The 18,732-nt window shown below is 38.3% G+C and overlaps 1 protein-coding gene across 1 annotated transcript in view; it reads right to left on the bottom strand.

Annotated features, from left to right (window-relative positions):
• Positions 1–16,764, bottom strand: part of emid1 (EMI domain containing 1) — a gene marked incomplete at both ends in the record, with an annotated part of 50,802 nt that extends 34,038 nt beyond the window's left edge. Inside the window, 3 exons of the mRNA XM_080853591.1 lie at positions 2,103–2,206; positions 7,342–7,455; positions 16,580–16,764. Of these exons, the coding sequence (XP_080709717.1) occupies positions 2,103–2,206; positions 7,342–7,455; positions 16,580–16,764 (403 nt within the window). The remainder of the gene's footprint in view (positions 1–2,102; positions 2,207–7,341; positions 7,456–16,579) is intronic.
• Positions 16,765–18,732: the final 1,968 nt, after the last annotated feature.

Genomic DNA, 18,732 nt, shown 5'->3' with positions numbered 1-18,732 from the left:
TCTTGGAACAGAATTATTGGAGATAGAACCCCAAAGCATTAGATCAAAATGGTAAATTTCAGTGTTTCCTCCTAATCTCTTCAAATTGGGTATCTTTTGACTGCATGTGGGGGGGGGGGGGGGGGGGGGGGGGGGGTGGGAATAAGACTGGAGTGGAACAGAGGCTGCATGGAAATAAAAAATGTGAGCTCACCCGGAGGCTCTTTCTGATCTCAATGCTGGTTCAGATATCACCTTAGCCTATGGCACAACCCCCCTCACAACTTAAGACGTTCATGGAGGTTTATCTTAAATGTATAGGCTTGGCCCTTATACCACATATCACACTGATAGATATACACTGTTTGATATGCAATGCTTAAAAAAGGGAAAATTCTGTGACTCGCGAATTCAATGCAAAATCAGCCATTAGCCTTGATGTTAAATTGAAACTTATTTTCACTTCTTCTGGCCTCCTGATGGTAGTATACGGTTGGGCAGAGATGCTTAATCACTGCTTAATGTGCCACTGTGATCTGCTCTCTCTACGTTATCTCTTACACATTAAGTTATTCTGTCTTGGATTCAGTTGTGAAATTGTGAATAGTGTTTGAATATGACATTAAACTTAAGGCATATTGTTGCGTCTAACTGTATATTCAGCCATGACTGTTTAATCATGCTCTCTGTCCAGTTTTCTTGAGCAGAAGGATGACTATAATGACTAATTAGAGGATTAGTCATTATTATAGTGCAGGATTACCATTGTGAATATTAACAAGAACTTGTGATTTTGGAATTCAAAGCTTAAAACCAAGGCATGACTTTTTATTTTATATGCTCTTTATTTTAACATTCTAGTATGGATGTGTATGTAAAGTATGGTTGTGAAAGTTCACAGGAATATATGTATAAAATCTGTCAGAGGTCTGTGATTTTTTTTCTCACTCCTTAGTACAAAGTATCAAGGAAAGTTGCCCTAGTGATCTTCTATGAAAGTGATGCATTGTATATGGATAGTGGAGGATTTCTTTGAATATCACTGTCGCTAACGCACACCTGATTCTTGCTTGTCACGTATGCTATCAAACATAAAACCTGGTAGTTTTGTCATCGGCTTCCGGCAGTTTTCACCTGCAAAACAAACAAATTATAATTAAAAAATCTAGTAAGCTTAGTATCTAATTGCCTCTGATAACCTTTTTTATGGAGTAGTATTGACACATAACATACATCACCTGTATTTCCTTCTCTAGGCTTCAGGATCAGTGCCCTCTCTGACCCTGACATGTGAGGATCCTCTTCCTCTCCTCATCTTCCTCCTCCTCTCATTCTGCTCTCCACCTCCACTCCCTCTGCTTCTTCCTCTCAGATGACTTTCTGCTGCTTCAGAACACTGGATTCCTGCAATAAAACCATGAGAAGAACCATTATAGGAGGCAAAAGACCAAACAAAATAACCAAAAAAATCTAATTTAGCTACCTGATGGTGGGTTGCAAACTATTTCTAGTGTAGCTGCAGTGAGCCCCTTCTAAACACTAAGAGTGCAGGTATATAAATACATATAGAGCATTGCTAAAGTTCAAATTAAGTGTACATCTCTGCCAATGCTTTTAATGGAAGATTAATCAAAGACTTTTCAGCTACCTTGTCTATGTCTATTATCTCATCAAAAACAATGGATCCAGAGGTTATACACCAGTTTACAAACCCGCTTAACGTATATGGGCAAAATATGTTGGCAACACAAAAAGAAAAGAAAAAAATCTAGCTAGCTTATTCATTGCTCTACAAACGCACATTAAAAACACAACTATACAAAGCTATGCTTATATAAAACCCAGTTACTCTACCTTGCAGGTTGACATGGTCCATTGACTTCCATCGTCTTCTAGGAGGTTCCATCTCCTTCACTTCATAAACAAATGATGTCCACAAGGGGAAGGCCATAATTTGTATTTATGACAGTGATATTGTCACAAGTGAGTTACACAAGGAAAGGTGTGTTCCCAAGCAAACTCTAGGGGGCACCGATCACCATTACTGCATAATTCTTCTTCATCTTGATCTACATTTACATACAAACAGACATTGTTTATCACAGTATTCATCGCCAGCTTACCTCCTTCACATTGAGCTCCAGTGAAGCCTGAACAACATCTCCATTCCAGGGCTGTAACAGTGCGGTACACCACCTTATAGGACGGGCGCACCACAGTGCGATAGCTGAAGGGCATAGGAACAAAAACAAAACCATGTCCAACACTTGTCAAACAAACAAAGTGGTCTACGTAGTATTAACATGTGTATACAAGGGATGGAAACAGTGTTCGTCCTTGGAGTTTTTCAAATGAACCTCTAATATTCCACAAAACACACCATCCACCAACACACAAAAAAGGTGAATAAATCCAAATGAATCCAAAAGCTCATTAAAGGTCATAATTTGACTACTTGGAAACTTCTATTTAGGTCATTATAAGATGTAGCCATACATGCTATATGTTGTGCTTTTCAGGACAGCCAGGGCTAACTAGATCTGCTGTCATTTCATATCATATTAATTGCTCAAGTTTTATATTAGCTTTCATATTCAAAACAAATAATTTTCGCATCTAAACAGTTATATTTCTACATCTATCTCAGATATGTATAAACAAGATTGTCTGTGTTATCTATCACTTTGACTTTATATAGTCTTTCTTCAAGTTTATCTTCCGTTCTTTTCTCTCCCCACTGATTTTTGATTAATAATATCATATACTTCACCAATCCATATTAAACTGGGCATGACTGTAGCACCACATGGCTGATACAGAATATAAAGTTTGTGTCCCTACGTGGACATGTCCCTTCGTGCTAGCGCCCCCTGAAGTGAGGTAGGCTCAAAGCACTTTTTCGGCGATAGCTTGACAACTGTTTCACTAAAAATTACAGAATTTTATAGCAAATTGGAGGCACATGGCTCATAACATCTGATTTGTGCCACCTAGTGAAGAAATGTTTGCTGTTTATCCTCTCGGTCTCCCACTCAAAATATCCATACAAATCTTTCCTTTTCATTGAGGTAAAATAATTGAAAAAAAAAAAAAAAAAACTGTTCGGATCATTGTCCTGCTGGAAGGTCTAACCACGGCCCATTTTAAGCTTACTGGAGGGGGCTGTTAGGTTTTCATTTAAAATCTGATGGTATTTGATGGAGTCCATGATACCATGTATCCTAACAAGATGTCCAGGTAAGGGCCTTTGGAAGAAAAACAGCCCCACAACATTAAAGATCCGCCACCATACTTGTGGGTATGAGGTTCTTTTCTGTATGGCTATCCTTCTGTCTACGCTAAACCCTACTTTGATGTTTGTTACATTTGGCAAACTGTAGGCGCTTTAGTTTGTTGTTGATCGAAAACAGAGGCTTTTTTCTGGCAACCGTCCAAAACAACTTGTGGTGATGTAGGTGGCATCTGATGGTAGTTTTGGAGACTTTCTGGCCCCTAGACTCAACTTACAGTCGTATGCAAAAGTTTAGGCACCCCTGATAATCTTTATTACTTTCATTTATAAATTGTTGGGCGTTTGGATCAGGAACTTCTTTGTCACATATATAATACTACATGGACACAGTGATATTTTAGAAGTGAAATAAGGTTAATTAGATAAACAGAGAATATGCCAAATTTATAATAACAGAATTAGACAGGTGCATAAATTTGGGCACCCCAACAGAAAAATCACAATAATATTTACTAGAGCCTCCTTTTGCCAAAATAACAGCCTCTAGACGCTTCTTATAGCCTCTGATGAGTGTCTGGATTCTGGATGAAGGTATTTTGGACCATTCTTCCTTACAATACAGCTCCAGGTCTGTAAGGTTTGATGGGTGCCTAGCGTGGACAGCCTGCTTCAAGACATCCCACGTATTTTCAATTATATTCAAGTCTGGGGACTGGGATGGCCATTCTAGAACATTGTAGATGTCCCTCTGCATAAATGGCTTAGTGGATTTGGAGCAATGTTTCGTGTTATTGTCCTGCTGGAACACCCAACTCCGCCGTAACTTCAGCTTTGTTACAGATTCTTGAACATTGTTGTCAAGAATTTGCTGGTACTGAGTTGAATCCATGCGACCATCAACTTTAAATAGATTTCCAGTTCCTGTACTAGCCACACAGTCCCACAGCATGATGGACTCCCCACCTAATTTTACTGTCGGCAGCATGTGTTTTTCTAGGAATGCTGCATTAATTTGCCTCCATGCGTAACGCCTCTTGTTGTGACCAAATATCTCTATCTTTGTCTCATCATTCCACAGCACTTTGTTCCAAAATGAGCCTGGCTTGTTCAAATGTAGTTTGGCAAACCTCAAGCGAGCTTGTTTGTGGCGTGTGTGCGGAAAAGGCTTCTTCTGCATCACTCTCCCATACAGCTGTTTTCGGTGCAATGTGCGCTGAATGGTTGAGCAATGCACAGTGACACCATCTGAAGCAAAATGACCTTGCAGATCTTTGGAGGTGGTCTGAGGGTTATTCTTGACCATTCTGACCATTATTCGCCTTTGCCTTTTTGTTATTTTTCTTGGCCTGCCACTTCTAGCCTTAGCAAGAACTGTGCCTGTTGCCTTCCACTTCATAATTAAATTCATTGCAGTAGAAAACTGATAGCTGAAACCTCCAGGATAACTTTTTGTAGCCTTCCCCTAAACAAAACTGCTGAACAATCTTTGTTTCCAGATAATTTGATAGCTGTTTTGATGCCCCCATGTTGCCACTGTTCAGAGGAGAATCAAAGAGAAGCACAACTTGCAATTGGCTACCTTAAATACCTTTTCTAATGGTTGGATGCACCTTTCTATGGAATTGAAGGCTTGACGAGCTAACCAGACTAATTCTGTGTTGCATTTTATCAGCATTGAGTAGGTACAGGTATTCAAATCAACAAAATGATGAGGGTGCCCAAACTTTTGCACAGCCTATTTTTCACATTTGATTTAATTTCACACCAATAAATACTGCTACACTAAATATCTTTGTCTGGAAAACACCCCAGCACTCAGTGATAACTACAAAATAAATATTTGACCACTGTGATCTTTTTTGGTGAAGACAGAGTAAATTATCATGCAGCCTTAGAGGGGTGCCTAAACTTTTGCATACGACTGTATGTCTGCAATTCTCCAGCTGTGATCTTTTAAGATTATTTTGCCAGTTGAACCATCCTCCTGCGTGAGGTCAATTTACACACATGTCCAGGCTGATTCTTAACATCTCCTGTCGCTTTAAACTTCTTAATTATTTCCATGATAGTGGAAATGGGTATTTTCAACTGTTACGAGATTTTCTTGTGTCCATTTCTTGATTTGTGCAGCTCAACAACTTTTCATTGCACATCATCATTGTGTTATTAGGTCTTTCCCAAAGTGATGAATGGCTAATGGAATGTGGCCTGTGTCACCTCATATTTGTACGCCAGTGGAACAGGAAGTCATGGTTGACCCCTTAAGAGTTCCTAATCAAACAGGTGAACTTAAAAATGTAAAACATGACTGAAAATATACTTCAGTTAGAAGATTTTTCTAAGGTTGCCAATAAGTGTGGCACACATGTTTTAGAGAAAAATATTTATTCAGTTTTTTTTTCTCTCAATAAATTTACTTCAAAAGGGACGATTTTTGTGAATATTTTGAGTGAAAGACCAAGAGGATAAACAGCAAAGACCAATTTTGTCATAGCCTGTTTGCTCATATTCACTAGGGGTGCCAATAATTGTGGAGGGCACTGTAATACCATGTTTCATGTAGTTTTTTGGGTACACAATTCCCTCTAAACAAGTCCATGCAACTGAAAAACATAAACCTGACATTTCATATATGGAAAACTGGTGATGATAAAATAGAAAAATCATGGTAGAACAACAGAAAACTCTAAACTGCTCAAGGGGTTCACATACTTTCAAGCAGCACTGTATGTTAATGATTACTTTTGGGATTTGTTTGGGACTGGGTCTTGTTTGCCCAGTCATAATTTATGTTCCTTGACACAATGTAAGTTGTTGTAAGTAAGCAATGTACTTTGATACACACAACTTCCAATGTAATGATTCCATACAGATGACTTTGGGAGTGGAGACAATAACATGAGCAGTCCCTGAGGGGGAGACCAAGAGCACTGCTGTCAGTGACATCATAGATTTATTGGTGATCACACCAAAGAAACTGGGTTCAGATAAGTTTCACCCAGAAACGTTTTTGTTAACCATTGTAGTGTTAAAACTCACACTTTTAAAGCACGCAAAAACCTCCCACTCTCTATGACAAGGTTACAAAGAGTTCCTTCTGAAGCCTGCAGAAAACCTAAAGAAAGCCTTGGGCCATAAATAAGCACACTTTTACTGTAATCGGCAGTGGAAGGCAAGGTAAGAGAATGCACTAGCGCCTTCAAGTGGAAAATGCGTCTGTGTTTGGTCAGGTGGGTTTGGGGTCCAAAGCTTCGTAATGGAGCCAGAATTTAGAAATTCTGATATTTTGTGGGCCAGTAGTGAAACTTCATATTAGGAAGAGCCAAATCCCCAAGTGGCATGGGTCTCTGTAGTTGAGGTTAACGCAGACTAGGACGCGTTTTATTAAGAATAGTCATCTTCATAGAGTCGACAAGACCGGCCAAAGACAAGTTGAGGAGAGACCCATGCTCAACATCTTCCTGAGTTCAGGATAGCAAGGGAGCAAAATTTGCCTTGTAAAAGTCTTTAAATTTGCGTGTGACCTGGACTTCAAGATATGTAAAGCTATTAACAACTTGAAAAGGGCAGGGAATGTCTGTGTAGCTATATTAATAGGATATATCATTCTTAATCAACTTTAATGTGTAGCCAGAAATGTGACCAAATGACTGAAGCGATGCCAAAGCAGCAGGGACAGAGACAGAGAGATATTGGAACAAACAGCTTTCTGGCACCAGTCAGTGTTCCCTGCCTGACCCCTGTTTTGAACCTGGTCATTTTACCAAGGGTCAGGAAGTCATGTGTCTGGTAAGAGCTATGACTCCCTATTAAGGAGAGTATACAGCAGGCCCAGTAACATTCATGTTAAGTAGTCATTCAGTAAAGGCATTACGGTGTGCTGAACTAAATATCATTAGAAACCCTTGGACAAGTTGTATCCAGTCATACTATTATACCATATTGTAATACAACATTTAAAATCCAATCTTATAACAAATATTGTTGCTGGTCTTACTATTACCCATGGTTACTGCACCATTTCAGCTGAGAAATAATAGTGAACAGTGCTAATATTATTATTTGAAATCCCACTTTTCCCTGCGTGTGTGTGTATGTGTGTGCCTATGCATGCACGTGAAAAAACTCACCTTCCCCCTGTACAACCTTGGGGCCAGCGACAGGTCTGGTACACACGCTGAAGAATCGTTCCATTGTGAACGTTGCATGTCACCGTCTTTGTTACAGTGTTGGGGCACCAATTTCTGTGAAAAAAATGCACACATTAGATATGATAAGAAGTTGTTTTGCCTTAAACCACCTGCATCTTGTTAGGGTTTGTTATGATTTTTGCAAGCAAATTAACTGAATTTGCAAATCTCAATAATTGCTATTGAAATTTGCAATGATTTTTAGAGTTTTGTTTATAGCTTCACTACACAAGTTCAAATCACTGTTCATTAGTATTTGTCTGTGACCTATTACACCACGTTTGAAGACAGATTCGGAAATACACAATACACAAAACTGCCCCTAAGAAGTATTATTTTGCCCCCAAAATTACTAGGAGAGGGGCAAAACATGCCCCCATAATTTTCTGTAATAATAATTTAATGAATTTGTCAAAAACATTGTAGCTTATATGGCCCGGTCCAGTTGCAATAAAATTAAGCAATAAGCCCCAAGAGGCCGTGGTTTATGGAGGACTGAAAGTGACAAAATTCAATAAATAAATACACCATCAATAATTATTTAAATGTGTCATTAATTAATTAAAATGGGAATTAAATACATAAATGTTTTATTAAATGTGTCATTAATTAATTCAAATTGGAAATAAATACATAAATGTTTCATTAAATGTGTCATTAATTAATTAAATACAAATTCATTTTATGTCAAAAAACACATTTAATTATTTCACTATTAAATTAATTATGTCATGGTCCTGTGTTGCAGCGCATCAATAATTTATTTTATCTGTCAAACTCACCCATCAAAGTCAGTGGGCGGATTCCTAAAACCTGATTGGTTACCCTGCACATCAAGTCAAGGCTTACCGATTCAAGATATTTGGATTGACGCAGGCCTCATTCCTAAACACTGTGTCAAACAAAACTTTTTCTTAAACGCTAAAAATCCAGAGCGTGCGAGATGAAGAAAACGGAAAATCGATCCAGTAGTGGACCATGGATTAAATACCTCGAAAGCAATTTAGCCATCAACAGAAATGCAAAACAAAATTGAAAAGTCAGTAAGGAAAGCTAAAATGTATGGGGAAATACGAGGAGAGTTGGATAGCATGGTTCAAAAGGACAACAGACCTAATAACAAACACATTACAAATAATAAAGAGGGCTTTCATCCATCAAAATGTGTTAGTTTGTCTGCTTTGTATACATTATCTCTTTCAATCTGGCTTGTTGTTTTTGTGTGATATTACACTTGATATTAACAGTTGACTAAGCAAGTTCTTGTAGCAGCTAGCTGCTAGCTGTCGTGAGGTACTACTACAGTATGCTAGTCAACTCCCATCATGAGCTGCATTGCCTGCTCGTAGAAAACCCGTAGTTGCATCATTAACTGAGACCTGATGTAGTGCTGGTTTTGTATTGTGTGTACTGTAGAAGACTTGCCACTTGAAAAAAAAGAAGCTCTTGACTAAGCACGTTCGTGTAGTAACTAGCACTAGCTGCTGTAGGTTACTGCTACAGTTGTTAAGTAGCTAGTCAACTCCCGTCATGAACTGCATTGCCACTCGTCTGATCTACGTGAGAAAATATAGAAAGCCATGGCCAAGTAAACAGAACTTTTATATGTCGTGGAAAATTCTAAGAGTTCTCAAGAAACTTCTCAAGGCAAATAGGTGTGAATATGCTGAAAGGTTTATTTCAGAGGAATTAACTACTGCTGAGCTGGTCCATGGAGCATCTCAAAAACTCTAGTCTAAAGTGATCAAGTAAACAGAACTTTAACTTTAGGTCGTATGGTACTAGTATTAAAAAGTACATAGTATTAAAAAGTTAAACAAAATTTAAGTTTTATCGAAATGAATTTGCGTTCTCGCTGGAAGAAGACCACTCGTGAATAACTCACAATTTTAACCAAAGTAACATGTCACAAGATTCCATAACGTTAAGTTTTGGTGCTGGAACCGGTGGAAAAATGTCTCTCTCCAGGCACTTCAGACTAAAGCAATGGATCAGACTAAATCAGCGTTAGCCCCGCCCACTGACTTTGATGGGTGAGTTTGACAGATAAAATAAATTATTGATGCGCTGCAACACAGGACCATGACATAATTAATTAAATAGTGAAATAATTAAATGTGTTTTTTTTACATAAAATGAATAGGTATTTAATAAATTAATGACACATTTATTGAAACATTTATGTATTTAATTCCAATTTGAATTAATTAATGACACATTTATTGAAACATTTATTTATTTAATTCCAATTTAAATTAATTAATGACACATTTAAATAATTATTGATGGTGTATTTATTTATTGAATTTTGGCACTTTCAGTCCTCCATAGTGGTTTGCGCTGATTTTAGAACAGGTAAGGGGAGTTACCTGTCTCGCCTAAAACCCCCTTACCTGTTCTAAAATCAGCGCAAACCACGGCCTCTTGGGGCTTATTGCTTAAACTGTTACTACAAATATTTGATATGGTTTCATTAAATAAAAACAATTCAATTTAAGAAACAATAGTTTAATGATAAACCGTCATTCTTCCGCCACTACGAAATATAGTTCCTAAATAAATCGTTTCCACGCAACCCTTGAAGCAACGCAACAGCCAGATGGAACACTTGCGCTAATGACTAAAAAGGGGTGCTTATATATTCACATTAATTTGTATATCGCCATTAATAGTGCAATTGTTGAAATAGTTTTCAAACGGGCTCCTCTTTGCTGGTGCAGCGACAGGGGTATCCTGATTTTGACGCTTCAGTGTCCCAGATGATGTTGCTCCACATGTGACTGAAATGTTGTCTGGGAATTCCCCGCCCCTTCACTGCATTTCATTTGCTCAGTTAGTCTGGCAAAATACTAAATGGAGGTCCACTTCAGTCACGTAATTGGACACGCCTTTAACCAATCAGACCAACGATACTATACAACGATACAACGATCGGTAATAAAGCAAACACATATTTTTTCTGTATGAATTGTTCCAGAGCAGGTTTCTGTTCTATTTTTTAAAGAAAACTTGCCTTTGAAATCATCCAAGACAGCCGCGAGAGCAGTATATAGTTTTGCTGTGCTTCTCTCTTTGCTTTCGCTTTTGTTACGTAGACGTGGTTATTTTAAATCCGCCAATGGCGCGCCAGGTAGCCAAAAGACAGTTTGTGATTGGCCCCAAGGATCCTGAGAATGCTGAAATGAACTTCTATAGAAAGTTTGCCAGACCCACTTCAGAGGCAAAATCACATTGGCCGGAAGAAGAGGGGCGGGACTTCCCAGACAAACTGAAATGCGCTACATGAATAAAATTGCCTTGCCTTGCCATTCGCTGCGCAGTAATATGGAATGTTATGGAATGTTATGAGGACAAACTGTAAGGTTAGGCTGGATTTTACAACGGCTTTTAGCCAATCACAATCAAGGATTTGAACAATCAGTTTCAGAATGCTTTGATTTTCGCCTTAACTGATTGTTGCGTGAAGAACCGAACGTTCTAACAACAAATATTTGGAGCGCTTCTTAACCAGAATGCGAGAGTGAGGAGAAATGAGGATCAGCGAACACAGACTGTCGCAGTCTCAGGTTCTGATAAAATTCACACGCCCAGCCCACGTCGAAAAATGAAAGCTAGATTGGCTTGGGGTGGAGTATGACGACGACGACGACAACAACGAGAAAAAAAGAAGCAAATATTTTTCAAGGTATGTCGGGCTTGTGGACAACGAGTTGCCCAAGTTGTTGTCAATCTAGCACAGGCAAATTCTTCTGCTGACTTCATCAAGAAAAACATACAGAAATACATGGCCTTTCGTCGCCAGGCGCCAAGCAACAAGCCATCGCCTATGGTGAATGATAACTAGTAATAATAATTTTAGAAATTATTAAGTTCGGTTTAGCTAGTTTAACACTAAAAGTTCTATATCCCTCGTCCGGGATATTTTTTCACACACACACAAAAGAGAGAGAGAGCATCAATATGTTTCAGGTTCTCAACTGCATCTTTTAGCTACCATCAGCCCCAGCTTCTGAAGATACCGAAGGAGCGCCACATTAAATGTAGTCAAGGCAACCTAGTAGCCAAACAACTGTTCTTGCTGACAAAGAAATTAGCAAAAATGTCTTTCTAGCTACTTCAAGAGAGTGTAAAAATGATTGGAATAGCTTTGGATGGCTTTATGAATGAGCCAGCCCAATGCTGGCTCAACCAAATCCAGCCAAATGGGTTACTATTTCAACCATCAACTTCAAACCATAAGCCAGTTCATAAACACAACACTTTGACTGTACAAACTAATTATTTTCACTAAGTTAAGAAATTCACATCATAGGCCTAGTTTAAAAAAAGCAAGTAGTACTTTCCATTATAAGAGAGGTAACTCTTGGTGTAACGTTAGTTGGACTAGTAAATCTGGGCTCTGTAATTTTTGTTACATCGAAGATTAATGCCAACATAACCAACGAATAACAACAAAAATAATGACAAATACTGCACGTGTTTTCTGCCCATATAGTGTTTGCTTATCATTTGAATGTGTAATTTATTACAAGCTAGCTGATTAGGTTTTCAAGGTTGCATTTCTCGTGAGAGGTCTTGTACACTGTACCTCCAAGTTAGATTACAGTTTCAATAGCAGGCGCACCAGGAATGCTGTGGCAGTGGCACAGACGTTATTCTTCGTATTACAAGTCAGTGTACCACCAAAATGATTTTGAAGCTGTTATTTTAATGAAACATTGTTGCATAATGTTACTTAAAAACCCAGCTTGACTTTTACAATATTTCTGTGATTTCCCCCCTTCTTCAAAATATATTCTTCTTTTTCTTCTTCTCTGCCACCACCATAATCATCGTAATTTTTAAGTATGTATAGATATTTTATTTTTTATTTAACATTTTTTATATTTGGATTAATGTGTTAAATACCTAAACCGTAACCTTCTAGGCTACAACAACTACTCCTGAATACAACGTCTCCTCACCCCGTGCTTGGGTGCTGTTTTCTAAACACAGCATCAGACATGACAATGGGAAGTAGGGAAGAAAATTGGATTTCAATTTAAGAAACTGTATTGTATTATTGGCCAATGACTTTAAAAATGCATTGTTCCCCCCAAGCAAGCACCCTCAAAGGAACATTCCTTGTCACACACAACTGAGAACAAGTGCGTGTTCACAGTCATGCAAAAGGGAAGGCTTGGTGTGTGAAACTGGGAAAGTTCTAAAGAAAGAAAGAAAAAAGATAGACAGGCAGAAGGAGAGAAAGAATGAATGAAAAAGAGGATAATTATACAGCAAATGAATGAATGAATGAATAAATTCAAAAGGTGGTTGGTTTAAATATTTAGATAAAAGAATATCGTCGAAGATATACACATAAACTTACAGGCTGGCAAGAATAAAATGTTTGTTTTAAAAGGTTAAACCCCTTGAAAGAGTCGAGCATCTTGGAAGAGTTTACTGTTGACAGTTAATAATAGGGAAGGAAAGTCATTGAGGCGCTCTCGGTGGTGTCCGTAATGCTGAATGAAATCGATGGGATTCTTCATAGAGTCGATTTTAGATTTATTTATTTTTTACAGTAAGTAGGTAGTTAGTAGTAGAACTCTACTGTTCAAACACTGAAAACATTTTTAGTTGATAACCTTTTTTGGGAAATTTGGTCTGTGGGATTTTACATCTGTAAACAATCTGTTTACCGATAGGGACAAAACCACTACCCCTAGGTTTCCACTTTCCCTTTTTTTATAGAATGTTGAAGTCACAAAGCTTCCACCATTTATTTCAATGGAAAATGTGTCTTTAAACGTCTGAAAAGTAGAAAAATTAAAAATAACATAGCCAAGGTGTAATTTACAAGCTCTATGCGACAAAGTTTGAACGAAGCTTTTAGGCTTAGTGGTTTGAGTTGAATTATACTAATAATGAATAACAATAAGAAGAAGAAGCAGTCTAAAAACAATTATACAGTACGTGCATTGCCTTGCATGCCACCTTTAGATGAAAACAACACTTTGGGATGAGGGGAAAAACAATTACCAAAATGTATTGTGCTACTGTACATGTGAAAATGCAATGCTCAAGAGCAGGGGTCTCAAACTCAAATTATCCGGGGGCTGATGAGCGTCCAGTCTGCTCATTGGGGGGCCAGATTTTTTTTTTAACGAAAGATGACATTGCTCCAAAATACCTATTTTAAATAATTGTCTTGCCATTTCGTGACTTCCGCAAAGATAAAATAGTTTATCACGCAGATAGATCTTTAAAGTTGGGGTGGCCCATTTAAATCAATGGAACGTTTTTTTTTTGTTTTATTCTGCGGGCCGGATGAAATCGCTTAGGGGCCAGAATTGGCCCACGGGCATGAGTTTGAGACCCCTGCTCAAGAGACTTTGCTTTCCACTGTGTGACGTGAAGAGAACAATTCAATTGTTTCATCATTTGCATCATGTTCAATTAACATCTACAAAACAATGATAAGGGATTATTCCTTCCAGTGTTCCCGTTTAATTACACACAATGTAATGCCATACCATACCAACTACACTTCTTTGTTTTTGTCCTAAGGCTCTATCAGCTCATTTTCTTTTGTGAATAGCATGCTGAAATCATACCACCAAGACTTTTATTCACTGTCAAAGTCACAGTCCTCTATCCCCCGGCAAGTGTGTACATGTGGGGGAAATTAAACTTAACCCTTGTTTTCTAAATCACTTATTTTGATAATTCTCCATGCCAAAATGTTTTTATATGACTCATACGACCACAAACAACTTGATACACCACAACCTCAATCTTTTTCATCGCTGTAAGAGGTCAAAGCGGTGTCTATTAGTCTGCCTAGAGAACACTGTAGAATTCCCAACCCTATATCTGTAAACTGCACAGTAGCATGACATTCGAAACAGTGCTTGTTTGTGACAAGCTGGAAAGATGAGTAAAGGCCATTTAGGAGATTCTCAGTTATAGCAGCGAACATGACTTTATCTTGCTATTATGGAAGTATAACGGTGACAGATGTCCTCAATGCAAAATGGCATGTTGAATTAAAAGAACTGAATAAAGCATGTCGCAATAACAGCACTTTTCTGCACTGCAAATTCACAGAATGTCCACTGTTGGCAGCATGGATATCAAGTGGCTAAGTTGCAGGCTGAAGATCACAACATCTGGAGCAGTACATTGATCGGTTATGTCAGTCCAATATCTGATTAGTGAAATCATCCATATCGTCACCCGATACCAATAGTGGATCAAATCACTCCCATATCAGCTACTGAGTGGCTCCTTTAACCAGTGGGCAATGAACCACATGATGAGGTGGAACAGTCCCTAGAATGTCATGCAGCTCAATAGGGCTTCTCATCCACATGGATCATTCAATGCCTGATGTGATGAAGTGTGATACCTAGCTAAACTGGACACTTTCGGGATGGATTTCAATCCAGTCCATGGTAAAATAAGGAATAGCAGCTGACTTAGACAGTCTAATAGACACCGCTGCAACCTTTTTGGGAGACTGAAATATTGAGTTAGTGGTATTTGCAGTTGTTTGTAGTCTTCTCAACCATACAGACTTTTTGGCATAGACAATTATCAATATAAACATTTTATGAAAAAGAGAATTAAGTTAATGTAAGTCCATGGACTGATACTGAGGAGACCAGTTTGTTTCCCCCCCCACAGGATGGTGCACGGCGACCTCAAGCACCCCCCCTCTTGGCTGGAGGACTGGGATTGGTCAGTAATTCGATTTCCTGGTGGCATGATTCATTATTTACTTTTCGAAAAAGAAAACAAGTGAAAAGAGCATCAAGAGAAGGCGCGCCTACACCAATTCGGTGTGGTATAACATGATTTCATCAGTAAATTGTGTGTAATGTTGTATCCCTTCTCATAGTTTTTTTTCTGAATGGTAGTTGAACAAGACTCAAATCAATGAAATTATTAAGTAGATTAGAAACATATAGAAAGAAATGTAATGAGAGAGAGGGGGAGATAGAGAAAAGCAAGCCGTGTGAGGGCAGCTGAGATGGGGAAGGGGACACTACCATTCAAGTTTGTTTTTGAAAGAAAAGCAAATGGAGGATTCTTTGATGACAGCTTTGAAGGACACAATTATTATTTCAATTAAAAAATAATTATTTCTAACCTTATCAATGACGGCTATTCCTATTGGTTTTTCAATATTTCCTATCAAACTCATTTCACGTATGTTTTCATGGAAACTTTTGAACAGTAGAGTACTTTTGAACAGGACTACAAAAGGTAAGCAAATAGCTCAATGTATTCATACAATAAATAAACCACAATATGAGGTGGTCATTTATTATTATTATTATAATGTAATACATTTGATATATTCAAATGTTGATTCAATTTATTAAAGAGAGTGACAGTACAGTGAAAACGAGAGAGAATGAAGGAAAGGCAGATACATTAAAGGTAAAGGGAAGTTAGAAAATATGATGGAAAAAATAAATGAAGTGATTGAGGGAGAAAGATATGCAGAAATTAAATAGATGGGGAAGTTAGATGTTGAGATTGACAGACAGAAAGAGAGACAGACAGATAAGAGAGGCAGAAAGACAGACAGACAGATAAGGGAGACATACTGCAGTAGTGACAGTATAATGTTGACAGTTTTAGAATGTTGTATCCACGAAAATTAAAATGTGTTACTCTCTTATCTTAAAAATCTTAAAAAGTAGGCCTCCTAACTCTAAAAAAAAAATGGAAATATCATAGATTAATTGTCAATTACAATTACCTACGCAACAAACTTTGCACGACGTTTCAATGTTAAACGGTTCAAGCTGAATTTGTCGCAGCAATCTGTTTGAAGAGTAAACAAGAAGCCTAGGAATAACAGTAGGCCTACAGTAGCCTACATTGCTTTACATGATTTGTACATTCACATTGTTCTCTGTATTTGTTCTTCCTAGAGGACAATTGACACGATACATGTCTTGCCTGTCTACACCACCTGGTACCTGGATTGGTTGGGCTAAAATGCCGGTTCTGTAGTCCATAGCCTACCGGACTGTAGCTTTTAGGAGTAGCTGGATTGGTTACAATAAAAGTGTCTACAGATTGAGTAGATTTAGTTTCGGGCCTATTTCTTCAATATTTGTAGTAACGCTTTAATGTGACTCAATCTAAAAAGTAGAGAGAATGGAAACGTAACCCTCATTACCTTTTCTCGTAAATGGGTGTTCGTGACGGTCCGGACATCTCTTTGTTGAGCTGTGTGCTCGTTGAAAACTTTCTAGGCACCGTTGCCCACGTCCCGTGACTACTACAGGTTAACCAGAGCAGTAACAGAGTCAACTGTAAGTTTTTGGGACAAAAAGTCACAGCATTGCAAGGAGGCACTTCCATTGCAGAGCGACGTATGGCGTTTTGCAGTCTGTTTTCAACGCGAGAAATGTCAAACAAGAACGTAGCATTAGCTCTCTAAAAGGCTCAAATAAAACTACAAAGTGTAGTCGCACATCTCAGCTATAAACGTATCAAAGCATCTACTACCTTACCACTACATAGTCTATGATAAATAGCTTATTTTGACAATGTACGGAGAAGTGAAACTTCGTCACCGAAAAGTTTTGAGCGCGTCCAAATGAAAGTGACCTATCTGGGCGAGTGCCACGGCAAGCAAGCGTTCGTTTATAAGTTTGCCCCTGTGCTGAGAACAGTGGAATAAGCAGTAACCCCGACGGTATTTGTCTAGGCGCGTTCGACACTATGGCAGTCCCTCCTCTTTCTCAAATCTCTACCCCCTCGTCGTCTGAAATTTAGTCGACATTGACACAATGGGCAGTATTTCTTAACGCGGACATGCCCCTCACCAAACCTACTCTCGAACACAGTAGCCTAATGGCTTTTTTATACACCACATTCAAGATAATCTTCCGATTCAATACCAAAGTCGATTTTATCCCATGGCTGAAACGCTATAGCTTGAGCATCTTGAACAGTACATTCAATATTTCTATGACTACAGAGTATTGGAAGCACAAACCAGACACTGGCGGAATAAAAACAGGAAAAGCACTGGAAGCGGAGGTCGCATTGTCTAAACCCAAGTGTTTATAGGCTAAATTGAAAATACAGCAAGCTCTCAGCATGCCCTCAAACCATAATATGGAACCTACAATTTCTCAGGACACTGACATTTTGTATCTACAAATGAATGGTAGGCTACATGGGAAGACTCTCTTTGCCGTAGCAGTATTACTATACAAAATGATTGTGGTTTTACATCACACATTTTACAATGTTTTACATCACACATTTTACAATCCTTATAAAATGGTTAATGATTTGATTTAGAGACCAATCAAGAGCAGACTTTTGCTCTATATCTTTTTTCATAAGGCTAATGTAGACTATGTTGAGTGCATATTTTTGTCGTTGCAAGGTAAACATGACTGATCATTAAAAATGAGAATTACATTGACAATGACAGTTTCAAGACTGAGGTCATTTTAATCTATAAGAAAAAAACAATCCCCATTTACAGTACCTCTGAGGTTGTGATATCCTACGTATTTTAATCCAAGCTGTGTGCGTATTGAAACTAGCAAACATGGTGAGAATAAGGAGCTCTCAAAAAAGCTGAAAGTAAAATATATTTCATTAGACCAAAAAGGCAATGACCACAACAGGTTTTGCAAAAGGTTCGCCATTCCTAGATGCAGTTGGCACCATAATAACTTAATGTAACGTTCATGATGCAAAAGCTCATCTGTGGGCCTGAAAGGTATCTGAAGCGTTATGTAGTACTGTCTAAATTTGGGTAAAGTGCCTACCAGTAAACAGGGGAGGCCCGTTAACTAATCAACGTTTACTAATACTTGCTTTCCCAAGTACAACACCACACTGATTAGAATCTTCATTATCTCACATGTATCAGTAACTTGGCTGTTGTGCTTTTGGACGGTTATGGCAACTGCTTGATCGGGGGCCTGGTCAATCCTTACTTTGCTGAATAGCTTTCATTTAAGACTAGATGTAATGTGGGATTTCTTAAGTCTGTCAATTGCTCAAACAAAATTACAAAAATCTGCAAACCCTGTGGTAACCCAGCCGTGCTCTCAAACCGCATGCATGGTAGCAGTATAGCCTCTTGTGTGTCATGCTAGCAGTTAACATTGCAGTCTTTGCAGTGTTGGGTAAAGAAAGGTTTACCCAACTTTTTTGCCCTAAAGCAATATCTGGTGTGGCCTCCCTCCTTATTATTAATCTGTTGCTCAAATGACAACATAATACAATCGTTTTGCAATAAAAATAATCCAATTTCACTACGACCTTCTGGTTAAAATTTAGTTTCATAGCTGCTCAGTTTGG

The sequence above is a fragment of the Sprattus sprattus genome (assembly GCF_963457725.1).
Source record: "Sprattus sprattus genome assembly, chromosome: 16".
NCBI lineage: Eukaryota > Metazoa > Chordata > Actinopteri > Clupeiformes > Clupeidae > Sprattus > Sprattus sprattus.
This window is presented reverse-complemented; position numbering and strand designations above follow the sequence as displayed.